General features: G+C 38.4%; 1 protein-coding gene across 4 annotated transcripts in view; it reads left to right on the forward strand.

The window, feature by feature from the left end:
• Nucleotides 1-14,357, forward strand: part of LOC121898897 (chloride channel protein 2-like) — a 163,019-nt gene that overhangs the window by 128,043 nt on the left and 20,619 nt on the right. For 2 of the 4 annotated variants that reach the window (XM_042414402.1, XM_042414404.1), the window contains exons 17-20: nt 2,336-2,526; nt 4,396-4,507; nt 6,195-6,265; nt 8,932-8,964. In XM_042414402.1, the coding sequence (XP_042270336.1) occupies nt 2,336-2,526; nt 4,396-4,507; nt 6,195-6,265; nt 8,932-8,964 (407 nt within the window). Of the gene's footprint in view, nt 1-2,335; nt 2,527-4,395; nt 4,508-6,194; nt 6,266-6,732; nt 6,808-8,931; nt 8,965-14,357 lie in introns of all 4 variants that reach the window. The other 2 variants (XM_042414406.1, XM_042414403.1) reach the window with 2 other exon arrangements.

Below are 14,357 nucleotides of genomic sequence, written 5' to 3' on the forward strand. Positions count from 1 at the left end.
ATGGTTTCTGAACAGAGTTAATCAGGTGTGCACAAATGATAAAGTGAGAATGGTGGGTGGTCAGTTCTGTAGATTATTTAACTTGTCTCAGGACTGAAGAAATGATTGTTGTGTGTAGAGAAATGAATTATCACCAAACCTAGTTGCTATGCCACCTGCTTACAGGCCACAATAAATACTGTATGCCATCAGTTGTCAACATCAAAGAAAGAATGTGGGTCCACTTGAACCCCAGTGGGTGGTGGGAGTTGAAGTTAAGGGTTAACATATAAATGCAGACGGAAACTAACCAAAATACTTAAGGGTTGAGGGTTATTATTCATTGTCAATCACAGTTCCAAGAGTTCTTCACTGCCCTGCAGCTTGCAAACTTTCCTGAGTTTTTCTTTCCTTCTTCCCTCCTCTTAGCATATGTCTCTGACAGGTTCATATTAGATAAGACCCACATTACTGGCATTCAGCAACCAAACAGGCAGTTTTTATTCATAGAGGAACATACTCAAGGATTCACAAGCTATTGGTGTCTGTGTACTAGAGCTAGACCTATAAATCAGCCAGACCAATATATCAGCCGATATTAGCTTACTGCAGAATTATTGGTATCTGTGTTTACGTCTGCCGCTACGTAGCAGGAAATAAAAAGAGAAAGATATTTTGAGGTAGTTTAGAAACACCATGATATAGTTTGTCCACCACAAAGCACTGACAGGTTCATTTTTCACATGTAAAATATGCCTCATGGTAGCACATCTCAACACCTTATCAGTTGTGGAGGCTAAAAATCAAAAACTGTCTCAAGAACAAAGAACACCCACTCGCTGAGTAAATGCAGTAAATGCTCTATTCAGGGTGCGGGCTTTCTTTGTTCTTGCAACTTTAAAACCTCCCACTCATATGCTCATATATGTATATATGTATTATGTGTTCATATTAATAAAAGTGACAGATACAGTATATTGTTATTGGAAGGTCCCAATATCAATATCTGCCTCAAAAATTCATTATTGGCCAGGCCATACTGTACACCATAGTTTTTATCTGTGATAACTGTGCAAAAGAATATATAACAGTAGAAATCAGCAAGTCATACCTCCACAGTCAGATATCATTTACATCACATTATTCCTCAGATAAAATCTCACCAGGTTGACCCCTATCATACTTTGCTTGATTGAATCAAAGTAGTATTAATCAACTGGAGAAAACAGACTTTTCTGCCAGTGTAACCGTAAGTGTTACCAACCACTGAATCATCAGATATTTAAAGAGTGTTACATCATTCAAAACAGCTTCTGCCTAAATTGGCACAAGACACTGTAGCTACAATGCATTATAATAAAGTAATAAATCGTATAATGTCCTAAGCACACAAGAAGAAGCTTTTTACAGTGGTGTAGTCCATGTGAACACAGTGTGTTGTGCTAATCACTGTGTCTGATGTGATATTGATGTATGTGTGTGATGTTGCTGATGCTGTTGAACTGAGCGTCCCTTCCAGTCTGTACCAAAAACAAATTCCAGCGACCTTGGTGGCACGCTCATTAAAGTGATTGATTGATTGACAAACTTGCTTGAGCACAGATTGCTGATGGCACCGCCTCACTGAAGTGCAAATTTGGTATTCCAACACTGTTTCAATTATGCAATCATGCAGGAACAATTAGCTGCGGCATTTAACCAAATACATAATCAGCACATACTGTCACAAAGGCAATTACTTAAAGCAAGCAAGCTGCCATCCTCACACACACACACACACACACACACACACACTCACACACTGACACACACACATACACACACACATACACACACACACACACACACACACACACACACAGGACAGGAGAGTGACGATGAGTTAACACACATTCGCTGCATTCTGGGATGTCATTATGTAACTGCTGAGCTCTCTGCAGTGCTGCAACATGTGTTTGGGATCTCCTGCAGTCTGCTCACTCTCCCCTCCTCAAACATCTTTTACTGCCTCGTCTCCTCCTCCTGGTTCATCTCTTCTTCCTGCTTCCCTCCTTCTCTTCTCCACTTCCCCTTTTTCTCTCCTCCTAACTGTGATTTTCCTTTTTTTTCCTCTCCTGTCTCTCTCTTCTACTCACCCTCTCCTCCTCACTCACACTGTTTGTTTTCCTTCTCTGGGCATACACACCTTTCTCCTCATCTTCCTCCTGTTATTTACCACCTCCTCACTTCCAATCTCCTCCTCTTTTTTTCTTCCTTCTCCTCCACAAAATATCTCTCCACTCCTTCCATTCTCTTACACTTTTTTTCTTCCTTTCCTCATCTTTCTCTCCCTCTCTCTCTTTGCCCTCTCTTCCAGAGTCTATGATCCTGTTGGGCTCCATCGAGCGTGCCCAGCTCCAGTCATTGCTCTCGCAGCAGCTCGGGCGCCCTCGGCGGTTAGAGTACATCAGGGAGCGAGCCGCTGCGGAGAAGAAGCGTCTTTCTGTCGTGTCAAACACTGGCAGCGAGGACGGCAGCCAGCGGACTAGTCAGGAAGTCCGCTTCCAGGTCAGAGGTTACTAGAAACATTAGAAACATGTTTAAATGTTGCTTATAGTGTATTTAAAGATTAACAATCTGGAGCTGACGTATCCACAAGGTTGTTGCCCCAGACACATTTGAAATGAATGAAAGACTGTCATGAACGATTCCAGACATTTAAAGCTTTTCACGTTTTCCGAATTTTACTTGCAAGGCCACAAGAAATACCATCAAAATCTAAGCTTTTGTTGAAAAAGCAAAAGTATGAACTGTTAGGTCACTATGACAAAGAACAGGAGCACCACCTGCACCACTGATCAGCAAGTGAGACAGAGTAAAAAAAAAAAAAATGTTTTGTTTACTTTAGAAAGATTTAGCATTCTCCAGATGCTCAGTCTTTCTAAAGTAAACCAAAAAGAAATCTCATTTTTTAAGGGATACATATTTTTTAAAGCAAGGAGATAAAATGAAGCCCTGCAGGATTTTTGACATCCTTCCTTTATCAAATCTCTACGGGAGGAACAAATCCAATATTGGTTTGCCTGAACTTTGAAGTTTTGACAGTGGACAGAAGAGAAAAATGAGGCTTGAAATACAGACGTTACAGGTTCTGTTTCAGGGTCAGTTACGTGTTGCACTAAAACCGAAGCTCGTGGAGGCACAGTAACATTTACTGGACAGATACTTCTGTTTGGATGGTGAAGATGTGAAATATGTTCAGAAACTGTGTATGTGTGAGACAGATGGATAGCTAAGAGCATAATTAACATGTTATTAAGCCATCAATAACGGCTATAAGGAGATTGCATGAGTTTTGCGTGCGTGCGTATGTGTGCAAGAGAGAGACAGAAGGGATACTGGCAGCCAGTGTTTAAGGTAGATGTCTAAATTGGTTTTAGGTCTTGCACTGTACTGCTCAAAATGTCGATTCTTCCCTTTTTTCCTGTCTTCATTTCTCTTTCATCAGTTTGCAGTGAGTGGCTGAGTAGAACACCCTCAGGCATGGATGTGGGAGTGGGAGGAAAGAGTGTATGTGTGTGGTGTGCGAGAAGCTCTTTACCCTGTTTTTTCTTTTTTTTTTTCCCCCTTTTTCTTCCACTTTTCCCATTCCATCCTGTGCTGCTTTTATCAGTGCCTTTCAACTGGTAGAATATTGTTACAGTATGATATGTGTTTCACAAGGTTTGACTCAGGGTTTTTAAAGGTTAACAGACACTATTCCCCTTCCTTAAAACAAGAATAATGAATGTTCTTAAATGTAGGGTCTCCCACTACTGTTACTCACTGGAAGCAGATATTATATTTAACATTTTAGTCTTTAATTTAGGAATTACTCCACAAAGGGGGCGGGGGGGCTGAAATATATCTGCACAGGAAAAGAATTAAAGAAACTCCAGCTAGCTGATGTCCAATATTTAATTAAGAGACTGTATCAGCCCAGTTTATCAGGAATGTTAATGATTTTACAAATGGGTCACATCACAGAGTCGTAACTGAATATATTTTCCAACTTGTTTCACACAGCATCTGATCTGTGAAACATTTTATGTTCAGCCACTTCAGAAAGACATTAATGCAACTGAACCAAAGTATTTTTTAGGTCATGGAAAAGCCAGCATAGAAAGTCACTGAAGTCATTTAATGTTATATCAGCCCTTCTTTAAGCTCTCAGCTCCCACTGGGTTCTTTTTCTCTTTCCCTGTGCTTTCTCTTTTAGGTTGGACTTGTTCCCCCTTTTGATTTCTCTCCATCTCATCACTCCCTACAAGTACATCCATTTGTCTAATGAGTCTGCAGGACGAGAGAGAGGAGTCGATCTCTTAAGCAGGATTGGGTTTTGGGAGCTTTGAGTGCCGTTTCTTATCTATATGTGTGTGTGTGTGTGTGTGTGTGTAGATCTCTACTGAGGAGTCATCCTTCAGTCCTACTCGTCCAACTCCTCAGAAGCCCCTTAAACCCGCTCTGAAGAGACCCTCTGTGGTGGAGCGACCCACTGAGATCCCCACCAGTAAGACACACACTCACCTACACACACACACACATCAGAGAGTTTCCAAACACTAGACAGATGAGGCAATCCAAAAGAAAAAGGAGATTGAATAGATCCGGAAAGAGTGTTGTTAATGGCTTCTGTCTCTAAACTCTTGTAACAGTATTAACAACTCGTAGTCTCTCTCTGATGATGAAAAAACTATCTAAGCACTCGCTGACTACACTATCTGTTTGCCAAACTCTACTTTTTCTCATCACAGTGCATGCCTTTCAAACCCTCCAATTTAAATTTGCTTTTGAATACAACAACATGAAAACCATAATGTTGATAATAATAAAAACCATAATGCATAATTAAGTGCAATATTACCAAATAAACTTGTAAAAGGTTTGCTATTTAAATTTAATTCAGCATGTGAAAAAAGACTTAAATAGTTTGCACATTATTACATAGATTACTGTATTCAAAGAGGTAATTATAAAGGAAATGTATGAAATTTGTATGTGATGAGATACAGTTTAATAGAAGAACCATACAAGAAAAGACATCAAATAAAAATCAGTGAAGTAAATATTGAATTTATTTTTTTCTAACAATCTGTATTTAGTTTCTGGTCGCTCACAGAGCCCAATAATCTGCCTCTCAGTATTGTCTATACTTTGAGTTTTCGTCATATAGGTTGAGTGGTTGATGTACTTTTCTTTGTCTGTGACTGTTGTTGTGCTCAGGCCGTGTACTGTTAAAACCATTTCACCTGTACACTACAACATCTTAACAAACTGTAACCTGATGCTTCCCATAAACTGAAGCCTGTGAAGCTTTAGTACAAGAGGTTCTTCTGTGTGTGTTTGCACTGTATTTAACAAACTGGGATTTAAAAAGGCTGAAGCAGAACCAGCTCTGTCACTTTTATCTGCTGTCTGGTAGGTGAATGAAGTGAGCTGTTGTTGTGCAGACAACAATGTCAGAATTGGAACTGAAATTGTTGTTTTTATGAACATGAGATACAAGTTTATATCCCTGCTGAGAATCCAGGGCACTGCAGTTTTTTCCATTGCACACAATGTGATAAATATTGTCATGATTTTTTATTATAGTCTTGTCATCTTTTTCGTGGTTTTGGGTGAAATGTCTTGACAACCTTTGAATGGATTGATATGAGAGTTAGGGTAAATGGCCTTTAGATATTTATACTTTAATGCTCTTTTTTTGGAACTTAATTCAACATGAATATTGGCAGCTTGGAATTCATTTTTGGTTGCGTTTCTTTAGATTCCCAGAATGTTATCACACATTTCACAAAACCAGGGGGTCCCACACTTCACTACCATTTAATTAAATTAGTTCAGTAATGGATTTGTATATTTTTAGCCAGTTGGTCTAGGTGGGTCTGTAAATTTTTTCATGGCATAGAAAATCCTCCTTCTAGTGCCTTTGATATCCTTCACATCCATATTGAAGTTGCATATAGATTGTCCTAATTATGTATATATTTTTTTCTGGTAAAATCAATACCTTGGTCCTATCCAGATTCCCAGTCAAGGCTCAAGTCTGACAGAATTTTTGCAAAGGATGCAGCTATTGTAATGCTTCTTTAAACGCAAGATTAGGTGCTCTGCAAACAGAAGGAATTTAATTTAACAGTTGAAGAACAAGGAAATCTGATTGTTCCAGTGGTTTTGATTCTCTGTCTCTGTTTCAGGCCCACACGATAATTCAGGCATTGCTTTGAAGAACCTGTTCTGCGCCAGTCCAGACACAGAAGGCATGGAGGTGAGAGAGCCATGTCCTCGAATACACCCCAAAACGCCCCCTCACACACACACACACACACACACACACACACACACACACAAACACACACACACACTGGCTCACATCCTGTCCCTCACACATTCTGTACACGCACACAGTCCTATGCTATCTCTCACATACAGTCCTTCACACTCCGCAGTACAGTACCTCCCACACAAACACACACACACACAGCATCTCAGTCGACCTCAGTATAGAACCTTTTTTACTTTGTCTTCAAGACTTTAAAGAAATATTTCTCCACTCTTGCACCACCCTACAAATGACTTGTTTCATAGAAATATATTCAGTGTATTTTTTCTCCCAGCTTTGCAGTGAAGTTTGGTCACGTAGAGTGGCATTGCCAGAAAGTTTTTTTGGCAAAGTCAATCTGACGTTGAGGTTGTTGTTGTTAATGTTGTGTGCTTGTCTCTGGTCGCCGTAAGAAAAACAACAACATGGAGAGCCCCACGTCTCCTGAGCACAGGAGGCCGTCCAAACGAGTCCGGATATCCGTCGTGGTAAGAGCCACCGATCAGGGCTACCCAAATGCCTGGAATCCGCCCGGCAACAGGTTCATCAGCCAATCAACCAATTGTCTTCCCGCCATTCCATTCCAGGGCTAATCCCTAATGCCGATGGACTTAGATCTGGGCAAGGCTGAGCCAAAGCCCGTCTGTGCCATCGTGCCTAAAAGTGTTGAACACCCTCTTCCTTGTCCAACCTGTAACCCTGTCTACTGACCTGTCACTGTCTGTAGTTGCTTAAATGATTGGCTAGGCCTAGGATCCATGCAGCTTAACCTGTTTTCATTGGTCCAGTGGTAAGTAGAGGTTATGGAGAACACTTGACCACTGAAATACCACTCCTGCTAAATGGCAACTTGTAGAATTAGAACATTTCAGACTCGTCAATTTTTTCTACAAACAAAAACTTGACAGTTTGAAAGATCCGATAATCAGTGGATTTAAACATCTCAAACATTTCATTTGAAATATTTGTATTTAAAGCTTTAAAAGCACAATTATACTTAAAATGTTGAATGTAGTTTATATTTGAGTTTAATTTTTTGCCAATAAAAAGTGAGTGTACTGACAGATCCCTTATATTATATGGAGCTTATTAGTAAAGGCAAATAAAAAGGATAAAACCACTCCTGCAAAACTCCTGCTAAAGTATAACAATCAGCTGTTGGGACCCAAAGTTTCAAATGTAATATATACAGTATATAAGACATTATGAAAAAAAATCATAGAGATGAATGCAAACTAAATATGCAATGTAACCATTTAATTGCTAATTTTTTACTTATTTTAATCTTAATGTTATTTCATCTCTCTCAATTTCAAGTTTTGAGTTTTTCAATAGAAAAAAAGTTTATTGTGGGACATTTTTATTTAATTCAATTCAATTATTTTATTTAAAACTCAGTCCAGCCTTTTTAAAAAATGGGCATTGTGAAATAAAAACAATGAATTACTGTTATATGTTATTGTGGAAATGAACAGGATGAAATCCTCAGCAGAGTTTAATTTTTTTTTAATTATTTCACAGTGTCATGGTTACATTATATATTTTGTCTGTATTTATTCCTATGATCATTTATTTCATAATATTGTATTTAATTCTTAAATTCTTAATGCTTTGGGTTAAATCAAAAATTGGACCCTAAACCCTTTTGTTTCGATATCCTTTTTATTCTACAGCCTTTTTTAGGATATTTTTAACTTTAGTTAGCTGTAGTTTTTAACAGCTTTTTGCACATTTTAGGTATTTCTTGAGTTTCAGAGAGCTTCAGAAAATGAAATGAAATTTAGCTTTTCTCAGACCTGTTGCAAAACTCTAGAAAGCAGTTTTCACCTGGTGACATTATGGTCCAACCACTGTCATCTTATAATCAAGTTGTGTTCGAGATGTGGTCAAGTGGTCTACAAGGATGAGGCTGTTAAACCGAGCATGCAGTGTTCTCCATCATCAGCTGTGTCATCCGAGGCGTCCAATCAGTGACCGCCTCCCAGAGCGGGCGTCACTCCGCTCCTGGAATGACCCAAAGTCCCATCGCTTTTGTTGTAATTGATAAAAGTGGCCCCGGTATACCGTGAGTTAAACATACAGGGGGAGGGAGGGTGCGGGCGAGCTCCTCTGTGCATGCAGCGTTAAATATCAGGATAGGAGCATCATATCTCTTCATTAGGAACAGGCAGGTATTTGAACGACAGCGTTTCAACAACAGCTCAGATGAAATGATGATGCATGAGAAGTCCTGTGAGGTATTGGAAAATATCCCCGCTAAACTGGGATGTAGCCTGCTGTCCAATTACCAGCGACCGCATACGCTCCAGCAGCGATGCATGTCAATCAATGAAACAAGCATCTGATTATGAATTGAGAAAAATGATTCCACGAAACAAAATCATCCAGCGCTGCATGACAAATGATCAGACAACATCAATTTCGAGGAATCAAACATCTTTAAGCATCACATGATCATGCATTTAGACAAAATACGTTCACACATTTGATGTTTGTCTGTCAGTTTTGATGATTCATTAATAATCTGTCCGAATCCAAAACTTCAATTATGCAAATCTAATATCATAAGATTGTTTGTCTCTCACCACATATAATGTCATTCCATTCACTAGGAACCACCAGCCAACTTAAAGAGTTTACTTGGGGTGAGCATGTCATCCACATTTCTTTTAAACATTTTGAATATCAATACAATAATTACTGTTTGACATTTCCAAAGTTTTTGCTCTATCTTCCAAGAGCTTATAAATCTAAATGACCCACTAAGACCAATGTATGTAATGTAAGTTTTACATTATGGTTTTCTTTTTAGTGCAGTCATCTTATTAGATTTCAGTTTGAAGAATTTGTTACTGTATAAAGAATTCCATTAAGATAGAAAGGCGAATTTAACTTGATTACTAACTCACACAGTGGATCCTTATGGTTTATTCTTTTTGGCAATCCCACAGCTGTTGTTGCCACATGTTTCTACTGATTCAGTGCCACTGAACCATACAGAAAGTACAGAAACAGAAGTATAAGTTGTCCTGTTGTATCTAGAATGGCATAAAGGTGTCATTTGCCAATGACATGAAGGGGGAGGAGTTAAGATAGTTTTGCCTTTATGTGATTGTAGTACAGTATAGAGAGACAGGAAACACAGTATTGTGATGGTTGAAACTCTGAAGTTATTTCTGTTATTTATTTCTTTTTTCCTTCGGTCTCGGCTCTTTCTCTTCTTGTCTCTGTAGTCCTGCAGCCTCTGGATAACCTCTTTTTAAAAAAAAAAAACACGTTCAGCTGGCACAGACTCATCTTTGCATCAGTTTGCACTGCCTAGAGCAAACTTTTTGTCTATTCAAGCCCATTTGTTTTTTCATTGACTTTGCAGTTGTACCACATCTAACATTCACTTTAAAAGGTAGCAGATCAGGAGTCTTTGTTTGGACTGCTTTGATTGATAGTTCAGAGATTAGATGGTTAGATAGTTCTTTGATTTCAATAGCAGACAGTCAAAAATGTTATATTGGTTTGCTGAGAAACAAAATTTTACAATAAAAGACAAAAGATTCTCAAGTATTTGAACTATTGTTATCTCAAAAAACAATTCCTATCAAAGCAAAGTTGCCAGGTCTGCATGCACAAACCTTAATGGAAATGTTTATTTGTCCCCACATCATTTGAATATAAATAAAATGCAAGAACACACCATTTCTCCTTATGACTCTCAGTGAGTATTGTGTCTGTGTAACTCTATTAACACTATTAATGATTTATACTTGAGGCACTTAAGGGGCTCCATTAGTTTCACATGTCAGTGACAATTATTGAAGTCTGTACACATTTTCAATCATTCACAAGCACAGAGTAGCGTCAGGTCATTCTTCATCTATCGCTCCAAGGCCTGTGTGTAAACCCGTAGTACACAGTTGATAAATGATACTGCGAAATCTTAATCTTGTTGATAAGTAAAGGCTGTGTTCTCAAATTATACACTTTTCCCATAAAATTCCTCCAATGTATTTCAAAGGGCTTTCAGGCCCTGCACCAAATCCAGTGTGATTTTTGTAATATCCGGCTGTGCTGTTTTCTGAAATTACCAGTTTCAGTTATGAAATACCACAAAAAATGGTCCCAAAATCCAGCACATTGGTGCTTTAACACAGTCCATGCTGCCCAATTACACAACAGATGTAAGACTTGCCTGGAGGAACTCTACAAAAATACAAAATTAGTAACAAAGGAGGCACACTGGGACTGTTTTCTTCATTTGGTGGCGTAAAATGTTGAACCCTCAGGCATGAATTTCACACTATGACACCACAGTGCTCATGTTGAGTTGTGTGGCAGTAAAAGACAGCGGAGACTATATTACACCAGAGGAACTTTAGTCTGATGTGAATGACGAAATACATTTCTTCAACTGTAGTAATGAAAAAGATTAATCCAAACATAGTGTACTAGCTTCTCACATTTGCAGCAGACGTACAGTTCATTACGTCGTCTGTGTTTTTGAGGCAATGTCTGGGAAAGAACAGCTCGTTTGCACTGAGTTAGAAGTTTAAAATCACATTGATTGTCCTGATGGTGTGCTACATTAAAGGTCAGCATTTAAAAAACTTTGTTATTGATATACAACAGTATGTCTGCATCATTCTTTAGAAATGGCCTTTAATTTAATGGGAAACTCCGTTATTTATCAATGTGGACCCTATTTTACTGTCATTTTGTGTCTAAGTGAGTAATGGGGACAAAATTTTTTGAAATCGGTCCAGTATTGAGCGAGAGCACTTCAGCCGGCAGCCGCTAAACAGACTGCAGTATAATCTGGTGGGGCGATAGCGTCCTGTCAGTGTACATCCACTGAAAGTGCTTGTTTTTTGTGTGTAACAACATTATGGGAAAATAAAACGAGAAATAAAACTTTCTTCTTTACCTTTTGCTTGTTCTGGTCTGTTTGTGGTTGTGTCTAACCACATCTCGCTCAAGGAGAAGTCTCGCTCTGAAATCTTGCGAAAGTTGAGTTGTTGTGGAAATCGGCTAAATATTCAGCCATGACTTTGAAAATCTTTTAGATAAAACTAAGCTACACTTTCTGTACTCCAACACAACAAACTCCTCCCGGCACTCCTCTCTCCAACTCATCTGTCATGGCTGAATATTTGGTGAATTTCGACATTTCGACTGATTTCGCACTCTCGCTCAATACTGAACCAATTTCAAAAATTGTTGCCCCCATCAGTCACTTAGACACAAAAAGATGAGAAAATAGGGTCTAGGTTGAAAAATACCAGTTTATATAAGTTTCCCTCTAAGCTTGTTAGTTAATAGGTACAGTGTAGTGAGGGTTCAGGGACAGTGAAGAGTTTCTTGGCACCTCCAGCAAAACAAAGACTTATTCACTCAGTATTACATGGGGACCTCATGTGATTTGTAACAATTGCAGAGGTTGTTTGATCTTTTAATCTGGTGCAAATTCACCATTTGATAATCTGTTAAGTGAACATTGCACCACCAACATATTTCACCAAACACAGTGATCATCTGGTAGTATCTCTCTGAATTGGAGTAATATCGCAGTAATTTATGTTCATATTTTCTTTTTATCTTGGATTTCTTGCAGCTTTTTTCTTCTTTTGAGTCAGAAATTTTTACATTTTTAATGTAAGCTTTGTACCAACTCAGCATAGAGACCCACTCAGAGAGGAAATAAAATAAAAAACAAATAAATACAATCTTGAATAGATAATGAGAAGTAATGGTGTACATGGCATTTTGTAAGGAACATTCTGTCTTTCAACAAATTTCTCTGAAAAAGATCTAAAAACTAAGATTAACTCACTTCTAATATTTGAATAAGAATATCTAAATTCTGAATATCTGAATTTTTATATTTGTGTTTGAAGAGCTAAAAGGAAGTTCCCAATTTAATTGAATTTAAAAGTTTAAGATTACATATGGTCTGTTACCATGTGTCTGCAGTGTATATTTTAATTGGGTTTTTTAATGACATGAAAACAAGTTTGCATTCTATGAATACACACACGTTACACATGTTGTCTTTTTAAAGCTGATTTTGATATTATTTTTATATGATTATTTTGAACTGAAGTTGATTTTCAACACTTTGAAATACCCATCTACCATGTTTGTAATACACTGTAGATAAGTGCATGAAACTTTGCTGCGGTCACACACTCATTCATTTTCTTTTCAGCTAGTCATACATTTAAACACATCTTAATAAGAAAGAGACAGCTTGCACATGAAATACTTTTGGACCAAATCAATCTCTTAAAATAGTTTACTTGAAAGCTGTTGTACAGTAATACGTTTTCTATTCCAGTTTTTTATTTCGGCACTTTTATCCTCATGTAAACAGCTCTGCCTATACATCTTTATAATTTTAAGCATTAATTTGTGGACGCTAATCAAGTTTCCAGCGGCCCTCAGCTGCCACTGCTGGTAGTAATTTAACAAAACACAAGGATTTGTTAAGTGTACCCATGAGAAGCATATTGTATGGTCAATGCTGAGACAGATGGTACATTATTAGCACAGTGAATTTTTGGATGTGTTAAGTGGGCCTAGAAGCATGTTAGTCATTATTGCCTCGCAGTGAGCTAATTAGTAATGAACCCCTGTAACACTTGGCGTGTGTGCAGTACAGTACAGTAAGCCTGTGGGCTTGTTTCCCCTGTCATCAGGAGTTATTATTAACATTCAACAGTGTATAAGTGCACATGGCGGAGGCTGATGCTGATTACAGTGTTGCTCTGAATCTGTCGAGGCTCCGTGGGCCTGAGCATGGATATGGACAAACAAATTTATCAAATGTATTTTTTCCCAAACCTTGAGAGTACACCCCCGCGGCGGAAGAGAAATTAAGTTATTACTTCTCCCCTCCCTTTCCATCAGTCCCACTCTCACAGTGCTTTTCTTCTTTAAGTCTTTGTTTCTGGATCTGGTTTAATCTCTGCAGCTCTGCTTCAAGCTCTTCGTCCATCTTTACGACTTTTCTAAAGCCCTCACACCTCCCCCTGATCCCCTTTCCTCCCCTCCATCTAGGCTGTGAAATATTGATGCAGGGTAAATGACATCAGTAGTCTGTTTGAGAGAAATGATGCCGCCCAGCCTCTCAGTCTCTCCTCGCTGTTTTTCTCATTATTTTTCCCCCTTCTTGCGTCTTCGTAATGCCTCCATGCTTTATTTATGATGGCTTGTGGGCTCAGTTTTTTTGGCACCTGGCTTCTCCCTCTTCATTTCTTTTGAGTTTTTTCTTTTGCTTCTTCAGATCATTGGGGGATGTGTGTCTTTCTTTCTTTCTTTCTTTCTTTCTTTCTTATATTTACACACTTACATGGTAACACAAATGCACACATGACGCAAGAGAGAGATGACAGAATGTGTGTCCTCTTTACTTGTCATCTTAACAATGGGCTGTGTGTGTGTGTGTGTGTATTTGTGTGTGTGTGTAATGAGCCCTCTTTCTCAGCTGCCCTACCTAAATTGAATTCTGAGTAGCTGTTTGGCTGTTCACACTCCACTGCATCAGTATCACCCTCTGTGGAGAGGCAGAGAAAACAAGGCCCAGGGACAAAAACAAGCAAAGAAACTGGTCGAAACCTTTTTGTGTTAAACAGATATGCATATTGTCAGTTGTCCACTTTTGTCAGCAATCACAGAAAATGATAGAGAAATAACAGAAGATCTTAGAGCCTGTTACCACTCTGGTGGCTACATTTTGTAAAAAATGTAAAGATGGCTGTAAAGGAAAGCATGAATGACTTGAGAGAAATGATTTATTCTTTGCAATTTTCTCAAGCTGAAAGAAACAGATTTGCACAACTGGTTTGATGTGTTTACCCAATATTATTACGAAAAATAACTTCAAACTTTCACGATTATCAGTGATGCAGTGAGATAATGAGCTAAGTTGCTGTGACATCTGGAGCCTCCATCAAGCTGCAGAAAATCCAGGAACATAAATGACCAGTTTGCAGTTAGGAAGAAAATGCAGTTTCTTTCGTTCCATTGGCTAAAATATATCATAGTG

Source organism: Thunnus maccoyii, chromosome 6 (assembly GCF_910596095.1).
Source record: "Thunnus maccoyii chromosome 6, fThuMac1.1, whole genome shotgun sequence".
NCBI lineage: Eukaryota > Metazoa > Chordata > Actinopteri > Scombriformes > Scombridae > Thunnus > Thunnus maccoyii.